We start from the raw sequence: 21,556 nt of genomic DNA on the forward strand, positions 1-21,556 counted from the left end.
TTCTTTTAACTTTTTAGTTGCATTCAAGCGAAATACATAAAGGATGATGAGAATAAGAAGGAATAAATATGGAGAAATAATTCAAAAATACATATTTATTTCAATTGAATCATATTCCTATCAATATTCCTTTGGTATTTATAGTTTGTATATGTATAAAACATATAATAATTTGTCTAGCTTTATTTAGTTCAAACCCAGGCAAGGTCCATTACAGACCCTTGCATGTATTGACTTGACCCTTGTGAGGTCAGTTGGAAATAATTAAATTCACTATGACAGCAACTTGATTTTCCTATTTGTCAAGAACATTTTTGTGTTACAACTTAATTTGGTCTTTCCTATCTTTTTCTATTATGTCCTTCATTCTTTTCCTAAAGCCATTAATAGTTACATGAGTGGTGTCGGTAAATTATTATTATACTATGTAATACAAACCCTTATTTCTTGTATCTTACATTAAACAAACACTTATTGATTTTATTTTATTTTTTGTGTTGTATTCAGATGTTTGCAAATATATTCACCACTTAATACCAAAATATCCACTTCTTCACATCATTTTAATTGGGAGTATTCAATTAAAAGTAAATTAATTTATTAATTAAATATTACGACATAAAGACTATTTTCCTAATGTCATGGTACATTGTTTTTTAACTATATGGTCGTTGGGATTCGTGGCCAGTCCGAACAATCCCATGCTTCAGTATCAAAAAGAACGTCTTACATGGAAACTGATCTACATTCACAGCTACGTTTTCTATAAGCAGCTCACAGATGAATTCTCATTTATAATAAAACCCAAGAGTTCCTGTGAATTCAACCACTGACAGAATATGACATTGCAAGTCCAACTGAAGCTTTGTCGAGTCTGCGATTTTTCTAAATCCACTAAAATACATGTGTTCTTGCCACGAGCATAATTGATAAGATGTCAGTGGATTGAAAGGGAATTGAGGATTAAAAGCTTTGGACGAGACATCCTGAGAAATACCCACAGCGATGCAGAGCTATGCATAGCAAAGTGAAATAGAACATACATCGCTGAACCGTTGATGAAACCGGGCCTTTTAGTGGAGCGCTGATAGCTCATTTCAATTTGAAGCTGTGCGAGCTAAAGTAATGAGACACGGGCGGTGATGCAAACACGTTCTACATCGAACACGGGCGGCAAAGCATAACGACCACCGTGATCAGTCTGTCAATATCAGATGGAAGTTAACAGAGGCCGAAGCGTCTCTCAAAGCTCCGCTACCTCTGTGACTTCATTGATTCACATCGTGTTTTCCTCCCCGGCTGCTTTTAGAGACACACGATTTTCCTTGAAAGCTTTGTTTCAGCTTAAGGACCGGAGTTTGCCGGCGATTTGCCAGAAGCAAATAACATCAGCTGGATACGTGCCACATCAGCCGGACCTCAGCGCCGGGATCTATCTGAGGACAATTTCAGATAAAGCCGCTCCGCTGAGAGAAAGTCTCACAATCTCTGCAGGTGTATAAATGGAGCGTGTGTCTGAGAAGGTAAATCTAGCAGGTCAAACCCAATCCCCCGACATGGATACAGATGAATACTAGCAGAGAAAGGAGTGTTAGTCTGAGGGCCGTCTTTGCATGATCCCCTCCCTGGATCTTGTTAAGCTCAGGAATAAAATGAAGGGATATTAAAAGAAGATTTCTCCTCCAGACCCCCCACCGAAGCCTCGAACAGGAAGACACCCAGCGGCTTCAATTAAAATCTGCTTATATGTCTGATAATTCATTGCTGTGATTTTTATCTCTAAGCAAAACAACACAAGAACCCCACGGTCCCACCAGAACACTAGAATCTGTCTCCCCCCCCTAACCCCCCTTTATTGCGCCGACTATATGCTGAGCAGGCATTTTCGCATATGGATTTGATCCTTTCATCTCCTGGAGAATCTTATCAATTGTCATCACTATTCACAGCGAGACGCCGTGTCCTGCAGCTTTATGACACACAGCTCTCCATTAGCACCATACTGGGCTTGGTTACTGAGAGGGGCTCAAGCATATGGCAAACACCATCACTGAGGACTGGAGCCGGTGAGTCAGCAGCCGTAATCGAGGCGCTGTCAACCTACGGTCTGACTTGTGATCTTTCATTGAGTCCGGATGCAGTCGCCCGTCTTTGCTTCAGCGTCAATCAAAGAAGGGGGATTGTTTGTGTTTCCTCATATATCGTAGCTACCGTTGAATAAATTGTCCTTATGAGTGACGTATTGACAACCTGCGACAAAATTTGAATTACAAATTTAGAAGATCAATCCCTAAACAAATCCTAAGATCAATAATCACGATCTTTAACAGTTCAGAACAAAGATCTTTATATGCATAAACAATTCCTAACATTTTCAAGTCCATCATTTACCAAAAAAAAATAAAAAAGTACTTCCCATATCGTACCTTATACACCCTATATTTTGTTGGCATATTCTGACAGCTTCTCGCCACACATTAAGGTGAACAGTTCCTTATACTTTTCTCATAATACTTTGTCATACTCTTACCAAAGTACCAAACCAAATCTTGAGAATTCTTCAATATTTCCAACCATTTATTGTTCATATCCTTTTAGTCCTCATAAACCTAAATAGTTCTTTATGGAAATCCTTATAAATATAAGCATAATCTTGTAGTTTCTAGAGACATCATATCGTTTGAAAAGTCCTGAAAGGTTCTGTGCTAAAGCATAACACCGTACCTTATACTATCCTCATAATTCTTGGTCCTAGCCCTTACCAAAGTTTTTGAAAATCACAATAAATCTTCAAGCCCAGCATGATCCTGATCATTCAAGAACAACGACTCCGACTTCCTGAATTGTTCCTGATCAAGTGTTTTTTTAGTTCCAAAGAAATATTATCAAGAGTTTTGCGTAAAAGCCTCTTAAACTTCTTAACCCTACCACCTCATTTCTAACTCACCCACAAGACTGAAAGTAAAGTTATTCTTTTTTTCTTAATGGATAAGTAACCATGCCATGTATTAAAACAATAAGACTAAACTTCAAACCACTATTCACGTCACTCATTCCCTGATGTCGTATAACAAACATACTACATCTTGTCAATCAATTATTCATAACTCTATCCTCCTTGAACTTTTTTTTTTTCCTTCTGAAATAATCATGATCTTGGGGGGAAACAATACAAGTTGAGAGGTTGTTAAACCCGTGGCAGCTTTCTGTTCCACAACCGAATAGAAGTGTCACATTGAAATATTCATTCGACAAAAGTCCAGGGTAGCTCGAGGCGTCGCTGCGAAGCCAGAGGGTCTGTCGTGATGCAACTGACTACATGTTCGTATTAGCAAACACTGACATGTTCTTCTTTTGACTTACCTATGAGTGCCAGCAGCCACTGCAGCCCCAGGAGAAGCAACATGTTTCTTCTGGAGAAAAAATCAGAAACTTAAAAGAAAAAAACAAATGGAAATTCCAACTTGATTTAAAGAAAATAAAAAAAATGTCCAGTCACTTTAAATCTGTCAAATAAACTTCCAATAACCCCTGTTTTATAGGGAGATCATCCCTCTCTGAAGCGACTTCACTGTTTGGATCATATTTTAAAAATCAGTTACGATTATTTTGACGTTTAAAGTCTCGTTATTTGGGTTGAAGTCTCTTGATTCTTCTGTCTGTCAGCGCGTCCTCCGCATCATCTGGACCTGGAAGTTCTCTTCTCCGGAGCAACAAAACTCCGGGACCTCGTGGCCCATCCCGTTTCTGAAGAAAGTCCAAAAAAATCCCAGAAAGAACGAAAAGAAAGAAAGGAAGGAGAGGGACTCGATTCCAACAGACCGCGAATAAAAACATCCACTCCTCACTAACTCCGGGTGAATCCAGCAGCAGCACGCGCAAGATCTCCCGCTGGTACCAGGTCCACTTCTGGATCCGGACTCACTTCATATTCTCGAGGTGGGTCTTTCTGTTCCCGGACTCCATCCGGACCGACGTCTGGAGCAGGGAGGCAGCAGAAAAAAAAAAGCCTGCGGTTGTGACAATAAGTGGCACTGACACACGCGTCAGGAGGCGTGCGCACACACACACACACACACACGCGCGCGATGACACAGTCACTTCCACAGTCTCTGGCCCCTGGATTCAACCACTCGTCTGTGAACCGAGCACTGGAATTACATGCGTGATATTCACATGGATGTCACTCCAGATTAAAGTGCGTGTCCAGTTTTTGCAGCCCCCCATGTGTGAAGGGGGGGGGGGGAAAGTTATCAGCCAAATGTGGGTTGTGTTGGGGTTTAACTTGGAGGCCAGCAGCGCACCCGTGTGACGAGATGTGTACACTGCGATCAGAGCTGAGATACCAGGGAAACGCATCTTAAAAAAGGCATCATGCTGCCTTTAGTATAAGATCATGTGTTTTACTGTTTTCATTTAGACGTCCATTTACAACATTTCATGATAAAATGTTGACATTTAAAAAAAATGTTTAAATGATCACGGCTGTTCATTGAAGTGTTGTGAGTTAAATGGAGCATAACTACTTTACTCAAGGACCCGTAAAATAGTGTGTATTTAATGAAGATTAGAGGAGCAAAATCAGTAAGAAGAAGTAGCATGGGTTGGATTATGATAGCAAGCCTGATTTTCACCACAAGCTTAAAAGCTAATGTTTTTGATGGTTTTAATTTGTATATCTTCTAAAACTCCAAAATGAAAGAAAACACTTGTGCGGTGATTACCATCTGGATCCACAAATCTTTTTAACCCTTCTGTTATACCAGGGTCAATGTGACCCGAAGGACGGAAACAAATGTGGTTGTGGTATCCCCTGTGTTGCGTATGGGTCAAACTTCCCTGGCTTCTAAAAATACAAATACAGGGGAAGAAAAAAATAATCAAATGGTTTGTAAATGTTAGCTCATGAAATTGATATAATGATATTAGTATAATGTAAGTAAGTAAGTAAGTAAGTAATTTTTATTTGTATAGCGCTTTTCCAGACCAGGGTCACAAAGCGCTTAAACAATCAAAACAATATTCAATAAAGTATATACTTTAAAGGTCAAGATAAAACTGATAACACAACAGGAGTTCCAGAATATCAAGGAAAAGCCTGAACAAATAAAAACGTCTTAAGCTGTTTCTTAAAAGAGTCAGTAGATCCATCAAGCACAAAGAGAGAGGAAGATCGTTCCAAAGCTTAGGAGCAACAGCCTGGAAGGATTTCTCTCCTCTGGTCCTGAGCCGTGTGCGAGGAACCATCAGTAGATTCTGATCCACAGACCTAGGAGCCCGAGCTGGGGTGTAATGTAATGTAATATAAAGAAAAAAACAAAAGATTTAAGCAAAAATAATCATAACCACAGTTACATGAGTTAGAGAATATTAAAGCACATTGCCTTGTGGGATGTGTAGTATGAGTGACAGTAGGTCTTAGAACATTACAATTATAGATTATTGAGAACAAAGAAATCCGCTTAAATGACAACCTGCCACAGACTTTCTCTAAGTTGAGTTGAACATCCCTGTGAAATAAAACCAAAATATGTCTGTTCTCTAGTTGCAGGAACGGATCCAATGATGTTCAATACAGAAATACCACCTGAGTCATTTCCTGCCAAATCATGCTTTAACAGACTCTCTGTCTTTCCAGCTGCGCTGGTGACACGGAATATTCATAGCAGTCAATTTATTCACGGGGAAATATGTTGCAAAGAACAATATTAGATGTTGGTTTTTCTTTTTGATTGGTACATATGTTGTAGTATACTCTAAGTAGAAGGAATGTATAATTAATGACTACATCTTTTTTCATACAAGAATGTAAATGAAATAATAATATTAGATAGCAAAAATATTTGTGATTTAATTAACCAGATCTATAAAAAAAACTGTTTAAAAAGTTTACTTTTTTACTTAAATCACAGACGCCAAGAAAGTTCACCCTGCTAAGGTAGTCTTTGCTATCATTTTTTTTGTTGATGTTTCCTCGAGTAAAACATTTAATTCGGAATTGATCTCAGTGTCTGAGTGGCTGCTTGTTGTCTAGAAAAAACAAATCCATGTAAGAGATTTTTTTAATTTGGACATTTTTCTTGTATACAAAAGTAAAATAAGTTAAAATTGGAGAAGGACACGGCCGATAAATGAACTTGACCAGGGAAAAGTACACAAATGGATATGTATTAATCAGTCAAAGCAAGTTAAACACACAACCAGAAGATGACATACCTGTACTGTATTAGATTAGATTAGACTTTATTGATCCCTCTGGAGATCTCCTTCAGGAAATTGTTTTTCCAGCACACAGCAACACTGTCGATAGATTCATAAAACAAGATCAAGAACAAAGTGCAATAAAAAGAAGTGCAAGATGACACAATCTAAATCTTAAGCTAAAGAACAATGATCAAAGAAAAATAAGAAAGAAAAGGATACAAAGTTTAACATGGTTTCCCTCCGCTCCTGCCCCCAAACTCAGAATTAAACAGCCTTATAGCACGAGGAATGAATGAGTCCCTGAGTCTATTAGTGTTGCATCTGGGGAAGAGCATTCGTGCACTCCATCTGCTTCTCTGCTTACTGATGACTACTACTACAAAATTCAGGAAAGATTCAAAATAGCTCAAAGGTAAAACAAAAAAAATATATATATATTCTTACAGTGAGTGGATGAACCGCACTAAGCATTAAAACATGAAATTCTAGTATTTGTCCTATTGCAGTCCATTTTTTTCTGTCTTTTCTGTCTTTCTCGTTTGCTAAGATTTCAGACAGGGGAGAACTTTATAAAGTAATAAGTACAAAACATGATCATGATGAGAGACTTACTGCATCTTGGAGAGAAAGACTTATTACATTAGCTTTCTTTAGAAAATATTAAATATTAAATTAGTATTTGCCTGGATCAGCACAAGTACATATCCAGCAGGTTTAGTTGACACTGAAGCTGCGGAATGGGAATACAACTCCTGCTGTTTGGAATAATTCATTGAGTGACATTTGGGGCAGTCTTTGAAGAAACTCTATGCATGAAAACTTGAATGTGAATGACAGCTCCTTTTGTTTGTCTGTTTTTTCACTGAATGGAGCTAAAAAAAGATCACCTCAAAAACAACAAGTTTTTAAAGGGACTTTAAATGTTGCCTGTTGCCTAAAGAAGTAAACTTCGGTAACATTTGTTATTTGCCTTCAGATACAGTTTTATTTCCACACATGGACTCCGAGTCGTGCCGGGGCCTCCAGCCCTGCTGCAGATCGCATTACACATTATTCAGAAGTTAATTGTCAGCGTGATTTCAAAAATGATGGATAAGAAGCTTAAAGGCAACTTCAACACCAGATGTGTCCTTATTTTGAGACGTTTTCATTGGTCGACGCTCGACTCCGACTTCAACACACGGGTTAAAGATCCGTGTTTCTCTTAAACATGCGAAACCCGATGCCGACTGGGAAAGCCATTAGAGAAGTGGGAGACACACGTGTTGAGGTGCAGGGCTGGAAGATCGCTCAGGAAAAAGGTTGGTTCCTTTCCAAACGTCGTCCTCTTGACACCCACGCCGCTGTGAGCTCGTGGAAGTCAGAGGACGCCAGACTCAAGGAGGTTAGATTACAGTCCTGAAGCTGTGAGTCATTAAAGATGGTTGATGACTTCTCAACGTGCCTTCCGTGGTAAAGACATTTTCTGGGCGATATCGTTGAGACAAAAACAAGAACAAAGCTCACCAAAAGATTGAAACGGATTTTTAAAACGACTTGGAAAAAACGTTTACAACATATATAGACGGGGAAAAAACGTTAGCATTAACATCAGGAAGTCTGCAGAGCTCTTTGAAGAATTTATTATTACTTTGATCTCTGTAAAATAAAATGGCTCTGCATCGCTTTGAGTTAATCTGGATGACATTATTCTCTTGAAAAGATTAGAAGCCAAGTTGGATTCAAGTGTTCCTGAAATAATGTCCAGGAAAGAATACATTTTACAGACATGCATCTTCAAAAGTTGACTTTCAAATACTTTGTGTTTAGGTAAGTGTTTAATGCTAACAAGGACACTTTAAAAATAAATAAATTGCAAATAAATGGAGCTGTACTTTGGTATTGCATGTGTTTTTTTTCTCTGGTTTTGCTAGTTTCAAATGTATTTATTAACCTGGATATTGTATTTGTATTTACCTTTTGAATATGCAATATTTTCATGTATAAAATAGTTACTAAAGATGTATTGGTCTAAAATCCACTGTATTAACACTCTGTGTATCATTTTTAATGTACAGAAACTTGATCCATATGGCAACAACATATAAATAAGGTGTACATTCAAGTGCAGCTCTGTGTATTTATATATATTTATTATAGCAATGCATAACATTATTTAACTATTATTTGAGCGACGATAACTATATACTCAACATAGTATAAAGAACTGACACCACTTTATCTCATGCAAATATAATAATTGGTCACAAATGTACATGTGGTATGTTGCAACAGTGCAACGTAAGAGTCAGCACATTGCATATTGAATCTTGTATATTGCTGCTTAAAGACTTAATTATTTAACAAGGACTTCTTAATTATACATGATCATCGACTGGATGGAGTCTTTCAATGATTGTTTGAAAAGTGGGTGAAAATAACCATAGAAGAAAACTAAGAAAGCAAGTGTAGGACCAAATATATTTATGGATTATGAATACATCAAATGTAATTGGGTTCAATGTGGACCTCATTCAATCAAGGCAAAAGCTCACTTCATTCTTTGGAAAGTCAAGGCATTTAAAGAGAGTATTTGGAATTTAAGAAGAGGCTGCCCTGCTCAGCTACAAACTGAGTGATTGGCTCCTCGTAAAGGATGTGTCCCTTCGTCACCTCGCCCAGCTGTGGGCACACATCCCTCAGCAAACCTTAATTCATTGCCACCTTTCACTCTTCTGGCCTATCTGATCTACGATCGCGTTAATAAAAACGCCCTCTGTGCCGCGTCTGGTGCTGGTCTGCTCAGATTACCGGCGGCCATTCTCCGCCTATTAAAAGTGTATTTACTTATCAGCCTGTCACTCAAGACCGACGTCCTGAGGGGAGGTCTGAAGGTGACCTTCATGTCGTCCAAACACTCATTGGTTTGTGTTTGCGGCTGAGAAACAAAATACTTATCGATTCGATTGTTTTTGCTGCTGTTGTTTTTGTAGAAAAGTTTCCTCACTTTCCTAAGCATTTAAGTGACGTCAGACTTAATATATTGTTGGTCTAGGAGTCTTGGATAACCAGGTGAGGTGACCATGCAAAGGATGTTCACTATATTTCTATAATATTTTCCTTCCAGAGGTTTGTAAAATGTAATTTCTAGAGTTGCAGCACAATCTAAATTTCAACAAAATGTGGTCATGCGAGGCAAAAAACATTTAGGGGGTGGAAATAAATATCTGAAGACTTTTAATTTACAAAATGTTAAGCATGAAGCTCCAGGTAACTGACCCATTGACTTCCAGTCCTGACAAATTCCCTGAGTTGTATTCTGGTAAGAAAAAAAAACAGCTTGGAATGGCTGAGATGAATCATAAAAATTAAGACTCTATGGCCCTTACGCTCGTTTCTCATTCCTCAACTTTTTAGTATTGGGACAGCCGATATGCAGATTTTGAGCTTGAGGAATGAGCTCCAGGATTAAGGAGATAAATGGGACAGGGCCTTGAACATAAGAGTGCCAATACATGAACAGACCTATCTAAAGAATGATTTTGCAATGGTTTTATGGACTGATAAAATGAGGATTTCAATGGACCAGACTTTGCTTTGTTTTATTTCAAACACGTGCAGGGAAACATAAGAAAGTAAACTTTAAACAAACAACCAATGGGATTAGTCAAACAATAATAACGATAGTCAAAACAATAATAATATTAACCCAACATGTCCGAAAAGGAGTAGGATGAAGCATAAGCTTATTTAAACCTACCACTTCTCCGCTTCTCAATTAATAACCATCAAACCCAAGTTGACGTATTTACATTATACATATTTACAAAATAGAAAATACATAAATAATACATAAATCATTAATGATAACACCCGCAAAGCAAGGTGGAGAAATTTTAAAAAAGATTGGAAAGAGATTTGTATTTTCTCTAGCTTTATAAGACATGGGTGTCAAACTCAATCAGCGAGAGACCAACATCTTCAAGCAGCCTATCTCACCGGCCTTGAGACTAGTTAGCGAACCTGGCAGCGACTTGAGTCTCCGCTGGTCACGGCAAAAAGTTCAAATTGTTAAGGGTACTGGTTGAAGACATTTTCAAGGTCTTTCTCAAGGTCGCCTTTGTGAGAGAGAAACTCAATCAATTTGACTCTTATTGTTGACATCAATCATCTCGGTCCTTTATCTTATCTTAAACACTTGCATTTTGAATAGACACCAAATCAGAATGAACATTTATCTAATTTTATTTTGAGACATCGATTCTCTGCGCCATGAGTTTGACGCACATGCTCTGAGAGCAGCTGAAAGGTTTCCCTCTATTCTTTTACTCACTCTCATTACTAGCCATCGGACCACAGTAGGACAACAGAGAGGTTTTATTTTCGTGGCATCATGAGCATTGTCTATCAGGATGACCAAAACATTGAGTAATAATTTATGCATGACAGAAAAAAAAATAATAGTCGTTGCGATGATCACGTCAAACATCATATTCGCCAGGAAAAGTTCAGTGTGTTCAGACTCACTATCTCAGCTCCAACTTTAGACTGACAGTTGAGGAAATCACAGTAGCATAAATGGTACAAGGTGAACTCTTCCTTCAACAGACAGTTATTTTTTTTCTTTTTATCAGAGAGAATGTGCCACGCTCTACCATAGGTGTGCTTAACTTCCCCTGACCTTTAAAAGGACTGATTACTGCCACGCACAATCTCCACTCTGCACTGCGCCGACAGCACAAAAGAATATTACGGCCAGACCTGCGGCTCCGATAATTCCAGCTCAGCGAGCGGGAAGAAGAGGAAACCACTGCGCGTCGCCCGCTCCATTATTATTTCTCTGCCTCCACCTTCACCTCGCCATTGGCATTCTGCCACCCCTCGCCCTGGTGTGCAGCTCCGTCTAGAGGAGTTTTGGTTTATCACCTCTATAAAGTACTTAGTAGCCACAGTAATTAACTTCTCTTTTATGCATAAGCCCCCGGGGATGAATTACACATCTTTGCTTACCCTAAAATACTTACTAGCTTTGTAAATCTCCTCTGCGCCGGGGCCCTCCCTAGCCTACCCCGGCAGCATTCCTGAATAACAATCAGAAAAGAACACGTTATTTCCCACGTTCGTCTGTCCGAGAGGTTGGAAAAAAGTTTTTTAAAAATAACGTTTTAACTAGTGACATCTACTCAGACTAGAAAATAAACAATAATTATAAAATTAAAGCCGAAATATAGATATTTGTGGTGTCTTTACACAATCACCGATTTATTTTTTCTAATTGAACGTGTTCTCACCTTAAAAAACAATATTTGCTCTACAGTGCAGACGGTACAAGACAAGCATTTGTGTTTCAAACCGTGTCATTGTTTACCGCTCCAGACTACAAGGAGCACGATGCTGAGAGAAAACAAGCGTAACGCAAAGAATACAATCTCAGGACAGATAGTGGTTGAAACACTCCACGCTTGTTCAGAAACAAAACAAAAACACACTGCAGATGTCAGTGATTCAGTCCTCATGACTTTTTTCAATTTCAAGTTTTTCGTCAAACTCGAGGAGTTGAGAAGAGCACTCTGTATGTGGAGAGTCCAGCCAAGCAGCTCATTTTCACTCATATGTTGTGATTTCAACTTTTGTTTTCATCATCTTCACTAATCTGAGGCTCGCTGTGGCATCGTTTTCAGCAGGATGGCCCAGACTTTTATTCGCTCATAGACATGATCTTGTTCTTTATGTCACTAGATCGACTGGTATAGCAAGGGTTTTGCTTTTGGGTCAACTCTCTCTTCACCACCAAAATTTGGTTCTTCATCTGCATAACTGCTGATGCCGACCCAATTCGTCTATCAGGTCATGGTTATCCAAGTGATTCAAAAGCAAGGCCAACCGGACTGTGTAGAGTTCTGTAAGGAAATGACAACTTTACTGTAATCAATCATCTAGATTTAACACACATTTCAATTAGTCACTTGATTAACTGATAATCTTTCATATTTAATTCATATTAAATAATCATTGTCTTGCATTGCATTCACTTAAACTAAACTCAAACTACTCAGGTTCACAACTCACAGGCCAGGTCACAAAGCCTTGCACACACACAGAAAGATTAAACAATCCCAGATTCCCAGCAAGTCTCTGGACACCTGTTAGAGAACTCACACTGAAAGACACAACAGGCCAGCAAGTCGCTGGGAACAGATTCTCTGTAGAATAGACAACAACCTTTGGTAAGTTTCCACTACGACAACGTGCGACGGCCATCTTAGAATCAAGTGTTTACAGTTACTGACCAATCCTACATTCACATTTGATTAGAGACGTTAACCTGAATATTGTACTATAAAGATCCACCATTTTGTAAGATCTTTGCGTTCTGGAATTCAAAGACGTTTTTTGCATAATTCACTAAACAAGCATTTTTTTTAAACTCATCAATGTGTCTGTCCTTCATTTTCCACCACCACGTACGAGGCTGGGGAGGGGTCGGTTCATCGGAACACAAAATCCCCACAGTTCTATGAAGACGTTTCAGTTCCAAATGAGCTGGGGTTAGGAGCAAATATACGTCCAGCTAGGGGCAGGAACAGAGAACAGTAGGGAGGGTTTAAAATCAATGTATGGGCTGAAACCCATCACAGTGATTGGCCTTTCGAGGGTAGTAGAACCCATTAGTGTGCCGAGGCCTGGTGAGGTTCGTTAACACCTGGAGAGGGTCGTTGACGCTCACGGTCCAGCAAGGTGTGACCGTCATGTTTGTTGGGGTTCCTTGGGGACTTTTTCCTGGGAGAGAGTTCAGCACTGCATCGTAAGTGGCTGAGAGGTTATACTCAGACCCCCACAAGAGAAGGGTTTTCCAGCCTAGTAAAGATGGCTTCTTTTTCCTCTCTGGGGTTTATTTTCTCTCACCAAACTGTCAAATCATCATGATTTACTGATGTTTGAAATGATCGTGAAAAGAAGAATGAAAATAAGTCCATGAGGATAAGAGATAGTTAAAGCAGCGACATGTAACATTTAGATGCTGTTTTCCTGTAATGTCTGCCTTCATTTTGAACAATACTGACACATGTAGTAGAACTCCAGAGATTATTTAAACAAAACTCAACTATTCAGAAAGGTAAAACCAGAAACAGACTTTATCTCATCTTGTAACCAAATACACACGTGTAATCACTGCATTGCATTACTGTTCTGACACTAGGGGGAGCAGAAACAAAAATTTAAATCTTAGGTGTTGCAACAATTGTTAACATGTGACTATTTTCTGGTAACTCATTATGGACCCAATATTCAGACACAAACAAATGAAATATATATTTTTGCGACAATATTAATAATTGAAATTCAAAAAAGAGTTTACAAAAACAACTGTAAAATTTTTCAAAAATAAATTAGAATTAATAATAATATAAAATTTGGGATGGACCCGCTTGTGTCTTATGGTGTTCATAGGCCTGAAGGGATCATGAATCTTGTGTTCGCCGCAGATCCTCTTATACTCCATTAACGTAAGTAATTACAATGTCTTTCCATTTCTTTTTCAAGTTCTATGTCCTTCCTCCTCTTGTTTATCAAAAAGGCACATAAAAAAGGCACACATCCACAGGTAGTTAGTTGAATTCCAGTGGGGGTTGTTTGATCCCTTTCGCGTCGATCATTGAATGCATTGCTTCTACTGAGATCAGCTAGTTTTCTACATTCAATCTATTGTGTAAGAGAAGAACAGGAAGACACGATTTAGGACAGGAAGAAGACTGGTGTAGCAACGGAGGAGCATAAGATGTGTTCGGTTCCAGGTGACTGACATATTGTGGCTTTCTTTTAGTATAATGACCGGCTGCTTTTAAAAAAGACCTCTTGTTGTTGATCGACCAGAAAGTCGAAGCATCTTTCAAGAAGCCTTCTGTGGTCACGTTGGTCACCTCTGGGTAAAATAAAAGCCCATCTCTCCTTCACCTCAGTAGGAAATGTGAAGCGGATAAAGGATGGCCTTGTTTCAAGAGAGGCTTGTTCTATTGCAAACCATTTGTGGCCAACAAAGTAATTTCGATCACACTCTTTGTATTGATAGATGGGACCTAAATTTAATAAAGAGTCTATTTGCTGGTAAGGTGGTATAATAATGGAATTGTAGTTGCCTCACACCCACTTTCCCTTATTTCCCGTCCTCGCCGCCCCCCACCAATCCCCCTCAAAATTGGATGGCATGGCAGGAAAACGACAAAATGGCACAAAGGTGATACTTTTTTTTTTTACAAAGCTCCCGCCATTATCTTTTGATGCCTATAATCTTGAAGAGTTGGCTCAGCACACACAGCAATGCGGGAGGTTAGATTATTGAGGCTGTGGAAAGTCTCTGACTTTGTGGAGCTCAGTGGATAAAGCTTTGGCTCTTATTCTCTTATTTAAAGTCAAATAAGAGGTTTCAACCACAGCAGGCGTTCATAATGAAAGGCATTGAGAGGGACGTTATCACCTGCTGTGCACAATGATGCCGGAGCTCTGACATTATTGCAGAGGTTCAGGCGCTTTATTTTCTCTCACCAAACTGTCAAATCATCAGGATTGACTGATGTCTGAAATGATCGTAGATATTGTTGTTTTCAGGTAATGATTTGAACAAATACTGACTCATATAGTAGAACTTTAGCAATGATTTAAACAAGGCTCTTTTACTACATAACTGAGTCAGTTGGTCAGAGACAGTGTTTTCATATGAAGTATTCAGAGACTTTTGGAACTCTACAGAAAGGTAAAACGAGAAACACTTTGTCTCATCTTGTAACCGAATACACATGCAATGTGTAGCAACGAACATTGCATTACTGTTCTAACACTATGGGGAGCAGAAACAATATTTTAAATCTATTGTGTTGCTGCTTCAAAACAATTGTTGAATTGTTGTGTTAATAAAGTGTACTAGTGGAAAATAAAGCACATTATTGACAAAATATTCAAACAAACACAAAAGAAACAATTCTGATATAAATTTTGCTTTGAAAATAAACAATTTAAAAAACGAGAAAGATATATCCTATTGTTGCAAACATATTAAGAATTTAAATTGAGTTTTCTTTTAAAGTCAAACGTGAATGTTTTTTAAATACTTCTCTCTGATAAAAAACCTGCAAGAAAACTCTTATTAAGACTCTTCAAATGTAAAAAATGTAAAGAGAATCTAAAGAGAAAAGCAACAAGAAATTTAAACCAAAAAGATAACAGAAACAAAATCAACTTAAGAAGCACACATTTCTGTTTAGAAACAAAGTGAGAATAAGAGGCCGAAAGAATAACAACTGATTTCTTTCTCCCTTTCAGTGTCTATAATGAAGTCCGACTATTGAAGCTGATGTTCTGTCTAATGTCAATTAAATTAAATGTATGTAACTGTGGCGACAAGATAAACAACAGACCAGTCAACAATTTCTATTTATATAATAAATAATAAATAATAATAATAATAATGTTCTTGATCCATCAGTTTATCTCATTCTTGAAGCAAATTCAGAGGCTGCTAGACATACACAGATCCTGCTAGAATTATGACATCTCGGTTTCTAACAAACATGATTATTCAGAATCCAGCAACAGATGGTTTATGTTTTATTGTATTGCCTATTAAACCAGATTCAAGTTTAACCACTTCAAATGATCTCCAAATATCCAAAGGGGGTGATTTTGGGAAGTCGTTCGAAAGTCAAGACATTTTAAATATGCTGTAGTTTGTTTGAACACAACTATAATCATATTAACATAAATAACAGGCGGTCTAAAAATAGAAAGTCAAACCGATTCACTATCAAGCCCACATTTATTCAGTTCTTTTTTGTTCACGTTTCAGAACATATAGGAAAGTCAACAACACACGATGAGATATAGCGTCACCTTCTGATGAATAATGGTCGACACACTTTTGTACTGGCGATTCTGGAGCTGCAGGAACAACAATGCCCCCTGCTGGATCATATTGAGTACAGCAGCAAGTATAAAAACCACTCAACTAACACTCTTGAGATCCTCAAAACTCAAAGATATACATTTGGAAATACACAATAGAAATGACACACGTATGAGAGCGACTGTTTTCATTCACACAAGATGTTCAGTCTGTGTCGTCAGCATCCTTGCGCTTGCAGTGATCCCAGCCAGGTCTGGGTACGACTGTACGCTCAGGGAGGAGAAAGTTCTTGATTTTGTCTGGTATTGGTAAAGCGTCCACCTTCTTATCCATGGGCCAGGGTCCCAGACGTCTCCGGAGATATGTCCTACACATGAATCTGAGTGGCGGGGGGGTCATGTTCTGGTCCGACTCTCGTCTATGCAGGTCCATCAGAGCTTCTGCATAAGGATGAGCGTTTCGTCCTGAGGAGGAAACCAGTGGCCTCAACGGTAGGTTCAGTTTAGGAGTGTTGATCCTGGCCAGATCCAGCAGCATCTCCGCATGGAACAGGAGGTCCGAGGCGTGATTGGGATCGGTGCACCTACGCAGGGCCGTTTCAAGGCGCTTGAAAATGAGTCCTTCGATGGTATAACAAGACTCGCCGTGATAGGTGCAATGTGGAGGCATTCCACTGTGGACAATCAGCTTGGCCATAGGGAAGAGCAGGTCAAAGTTCTTCATGCACAGCTGCGTCACGCAGAGTCCGTCTCCCTCAGGAAAACAATAGCTCGGATCGCCGCCGTGGGCAAACAGCACCTCGGCAATTTTCACCGAACATTTTCCCATCTCGATGACGTCCTCGTCGTTCGTCGTCATCGTTTCGTCCACCATGTATAATAAGGAGGTGTCAGCCGATTCTCCCTCATATGTTGCGGCGTACCGCTCCGCACCTGCACAATCAACAGATTTGTCTTATTTTCCTATGGAATTGTGTCTAGAATCATGTCAACGAGATTAGATACTGGACCAACATTAAAAAAGCAAGACAAGAATTGCTGTTTTTGGCGACCCCACGTGTCAGAAAAGTGTAAGCGCTACTGCCACATACAACTGTAAGTAAGTAATATTTGTAGAGCGCTTTTCTAGACCACAGTCATGCATTTACGGAATTATTACCTAATTTTGAATTGACCTGATATGTACATTTAAAACAATAGAAATATCTGCTAAATTAAATAAAAACCATCAAAAGAAAATTTATGGAATTAAAAGCCCTTTTCTGTCATCAGGGTTATTGTGAGACAAGGTACATCTGCTCTCAATTATATGGTTATATACCCTTTATTGTTATGTACAGCAAATGACCAAATATATTTGTCTGATGATTTGTCTTTTTAGGCCAAAACTACTAAAATATCAGTTTTTCATCACTGAAACAAGTTTATAAAACTATTATATAATAATAATAATAATAATAATAATAATCTCTATTTATATATTGAATATAAAAATATGATTAGTTCATGCAATGAGACAAAGGCTCTTATTGTGACGATTTCGTGTTTTATCTTCCTGTTAAGTTAGGTCTTTCACTAAACCCGTTTCTAACCAAAGTTACGTCACGAAGAATGTCATTAAAATAAGAGCTAGAGACTTCTACTACACAAGTCAAGATTGTTTGAAAGTAAACCATCATTACAGGGAATGTAAAAAAACATGAAATAACAAAATACTGCTGCAAATACTGCTGAAATACACACAATTATGTACAATAGTTACCTCGCTCCAGTAAGAGCTTGATGTTTTCAGAATTGTGCACAATCAGTCCAACGACGCAAAACATGGCATGAAGCAAAGATGTTTTACCTTCAAGAGACAAGAGGACAGATTTTAAAAAAGTCAATTTTTATGACCATTTACAGCCGTTTGGGGGATTTTACCATTTTTGTCAATGGCATCGACGTCGGCGCCCAGATCCAGCAGAGTGAGCATGCAGGAGAGTTTGTCTTCTTCCTCCGAGGCAAGATCTAAGGGACTGCTCTCATAAACCTAGAAAGAAAAATGATTAAGGATGATGGAGAACAGATACAAGTCAAAATTGCAAAGTTACAACATCTCACCCTGTCCCTCTTTTCTATATCAGCACCCTTTGCTACAAGCAGTTTTATCATTTCAGGCTTCTTGTTAAAAACTGCAGCGTGAAGAGGATTGTAGTAAGACACCGGATCTGGAATCAAAAACAATACTTAGATTAATCAAACTTATTCTGCATTATATTCCATGTTTCTTTTTATGCTGGTTGTGTTCAAATATATTGTAACATTCGTTTAGGCTGATAATGTCCTGAAAATTAAAAGAACGAAACATACTGATGGGAATTGATAAACAAAAAATGTATCAGTGCGAATTCAAAGACAGAATAAGTCGTCCAACTCACCTTCAAAATGAATGTCTGCTCCATATCGTAGGAGGATTTCTGCAGCCTCGACTATCCCTTTTTCCGCCATCTTATAAAGAGCGCAGCTGATTCCTTGAGAAAAAAACTCAGACTGGGACTCTTGCTCGAGAAGCTCAACGAGGGAATTACACATTGCCTCAATCTCCTCAGGCAGTCTGAAAAAAGAGGGTAAAAAATTTTTTTATTGTACAAAACAAAGATTAATCAGGGATTGAGATCAATTGTGGGAGACCGTTCCAAAGGCAAATTAATGATCCAGCACCCAGAGGTTGATCATGTGATGACGATTTGATACTGCCCGTGATTAAATTCAACGTTTGTTAGATTCTCTCATGCAGGAAAAATAAGTGTTTATCGCATACGTTTTGTGCTTAAACCCACAGACAGGGACGGAGATGGTCACAAGGTTTGTTTTCCCACCATTAAAGGTTGAAGCATCTAGTGGTATATAGATCTACATTTGGTACTCACGTTGTAATTGTGTGTAATGGGAGAAGTTTTTTTCCCCTTTAGTTAAGGAAACACTGCAGTGCATCTATAGTATGTAGATTTATATATATATATATATATATATATATATATATATATATATTACCAAAGGTTCAACATAGAACTCAAGATTTGTACTGTGCCAAATTAATGTTCTTTTTGTTTGAATGCATCTTGTAAAATTGGTGTCAGAAGAAAAAGGATCACTCAGTAAACAGTGTCAAAGTAAAAATATTGGCATCAGTAGGATTGTCAAAAGTATTAAAACTCAAAAAGTATAAACACTAAGATGTGGTATCAGGATATGATTCTTAATGTCAAAGTATTGATACCAAGAACGTACCAAGCAGCAAACACCAAAGGCATGCATTTCCCTCTAGTTTGCATCATTTTTATGAATGTAAAGCAATGTCAGGGAATGAAAGCTTAAGTCAATTTTGCTGTATTGCCTAATATTTAGATTTGCACAACATAAAACCTCAAAATAGTGTGGGTTTTTTTTTGCACATTAAAAATAAATAAATATAAATATTTCACTTGTTGTTCCGATGATTGTTACGTGTTCTTACAGGTTATTATGGCATTTCCTTACTAAAAATGTTCCTTTCAAAATTGGGAATCGATTTTATCCATTTCTGGATAAGAACACGAGCATGTTGAGGGTCAAGGGTCAAGTTAACCTGATGTTTGGAGTTCCTTACCGCTCAGCTGTGCTGTTGTTTCCTTCCTCGAAACCAAACACTGCCATGATAGAATCGACCAGAGGCTGGTAGTCGTAAGTAACTCTTCGAAAGCCGTGAAGAAAAGCCATGTTTGCTTCTTAAATAAAGAAATAAAATACAGAATCTAGACAAACATGCGTGGATAACTAGGTTAGCTATTGGAGGCTATGCTAACACTCAACTCAAAGCTTCTATCGACAAAATATCTCAACAAAAACATTTTCTCAAAATATTTTCCCTCATTTTAGACGTTATTCCAATAACCAAACATGAAGCGTTTATACTTGAATTAAAAGTAGTTGCTGTTGTAAACGAGACAAACTAAGGGACTCGGTTATCATCGTGTGCACATGCGCAGTGTGGCTGTTTGGAGACAAGTGACTACGGCGAGTCTATTAGGTCAAAAGAAATGAGAAAACTTTAGAGCGACTTGAACTTTAGTTGTTGATTATTTTAGATGTGGATTTAAAATGTAGTACAGTTGAAGTAAACTAGTTGCAAATAAATAATAATTTTACTTTATTAAATTATGGCTTTTTAATCACTATTTCAAAAACGACTACTTGTCATTATTTAATATTAATTTGAGACTCACAACCGTACTTGGAAGTTTACCTTTCATTGCAATATGCTCTCTGACCGGAATCCAGAGTTTTATTCCTGCATTTGTTGTTATTCATTGAATCTAAATGAACCCCAAATTTCACCAGTATCATGGATAAATTGCATAAAGCTAAAGCTCTTTGTGGGCTTTCATCTGCAGCAACTGGGGGATATTATTTTGCATAAAAACAAACAAACAAATGAGAGTTTTAGGATTTTTTGTTCCTTATATTATTCCTAAAATATTCCTTTATTGCATACTTTTCTTCACAGTGGGTTAACTTTTTAGATCAATTTGTTAAAAAAAAATGGAATATGTGAGTCCATCGTGGTTGGATTTCATTGACAGGTTCTCAATCATCATTAGAAGGAGGAAAACATACAGATGAAAATCTTCTATGACTAATAATTTATCCTTGTTTCCGTTGTTCTCTTCCACTGAGTAGGAGCTTATTGTTACATAACAACACAATATTATCAGCAGGATGAAGATCCAAACCTGAGAATACTTCACTTTTTGTAACTGCTGCTTGACAAGCAATGATTTAGTGCATATTGTATCCTAACTGACTGAAGAAAGGATAATTTTACCTGTGCTATCTTGTGGCAATTAAGTGTGGAATCATTGTTTACCTTTCATGGCCATCTTGTTTTAGATCTGTAGGTTCCAGTTTTCAAGGTGCTTCAAGTAACAGCTCTTGAGAATGAATGTTTACATGATCCCGGGATCTTCATTGTGATGCCAAGACTCGACTACACATGTTGAAAATTAAACTTAAATAGAATACACAATAACATGTACATTTAAAAAATGAAACATTTTAAAATCAAAATGTCATTACTACATACATTTCTGCCCTTGATTCAATTGCTTCTATGCCTACTTGCTATAGTTGTTAAAAATACATTTTTATTTGAGTTAGCAAGTGGCAGTCATGATCTGGTCTTCCCTGCTAAATAGTAAAATAAATTAAAGGATAAAGTTAACATTATTTTCGATGAAGTGGAAAAGTATGAATAAGGAGAAAGGAATGTTAAGAACACTTAATCTCTCTGCTTCTTCTCCTCTCAAAAACATCCTGAATGATCGACTTAAAATTTTTTGATATCAGTTGATTGCAGGTTATTATTGGTTGAGGAAAATGTAACAATTGTATATGTTGGATGAATATAAAACAAACTGTTTTAACTGATAAATTACTAGATTGTAATAAATTGAAA

General features: G+C 37.8%; 1 protein-coding gene across 2 annotated transcripts in view; it reads right to left on the minus strand.

Moving 5' to 3' along the window:
- LOC148088281 (transmembrane protein 132C) overlaps positions 1 to 20,081 on the minus strand; it is a 185,200-nt gene extending 165,119 nt beyond the window's left edge. The window contains exons 1-5 of one of the 2 annotated variants that reach the window (XM_087795911.1): positions 19,712 to 20,081; positions 18,501 to 18,676; positions 18,184 to 18,290; positions 18,004 to 18,112; positions 17,843 to 17,929 (exon numbers count right to left, since the gene is read on the minus strand). In XM_087795911.1, the coding sequence (XP_087652037.1) occupies positions 17,843 to 17,929; positions 18,004 to 18,112; positions 18,184 to 18,290; positions 18,501 to 18,676; positions 19,712 to 19,821 (589 nt within the window). In that variant the 5' untranslated portion in view covers positions 19,822 to 20,081. Of the gene's footprint in view, positions 1 to 3,363; positions 3,735 to 17,842; positions 17,930 to 18,003; positions 18,113 to 18,183; positions 18,291 to 18,500; positions 18,677 to 19,711 lie in introns of those variants that run through there. The other variant, XM_087795903.1, reaches the window with a different exon arrangement.
- Between the last annotated feature and the right edge of the window lie 1,475 nt (positions 20,082 to 21,556).

Source organism: Callionymus lyra, chromosome 1, assembly GCF_982586985.1.
Source record: "Callionymus lyra chromosome 1, fCalLyr1.hap1.1, whole genome shotgun sequence".
Taxonomy (NCBI): Eukaryota; Metazoa; Chordata; class Actinopteri; order Syngnathiformes; family Callionymidae; genus Callionymus; species Callionymus lyra.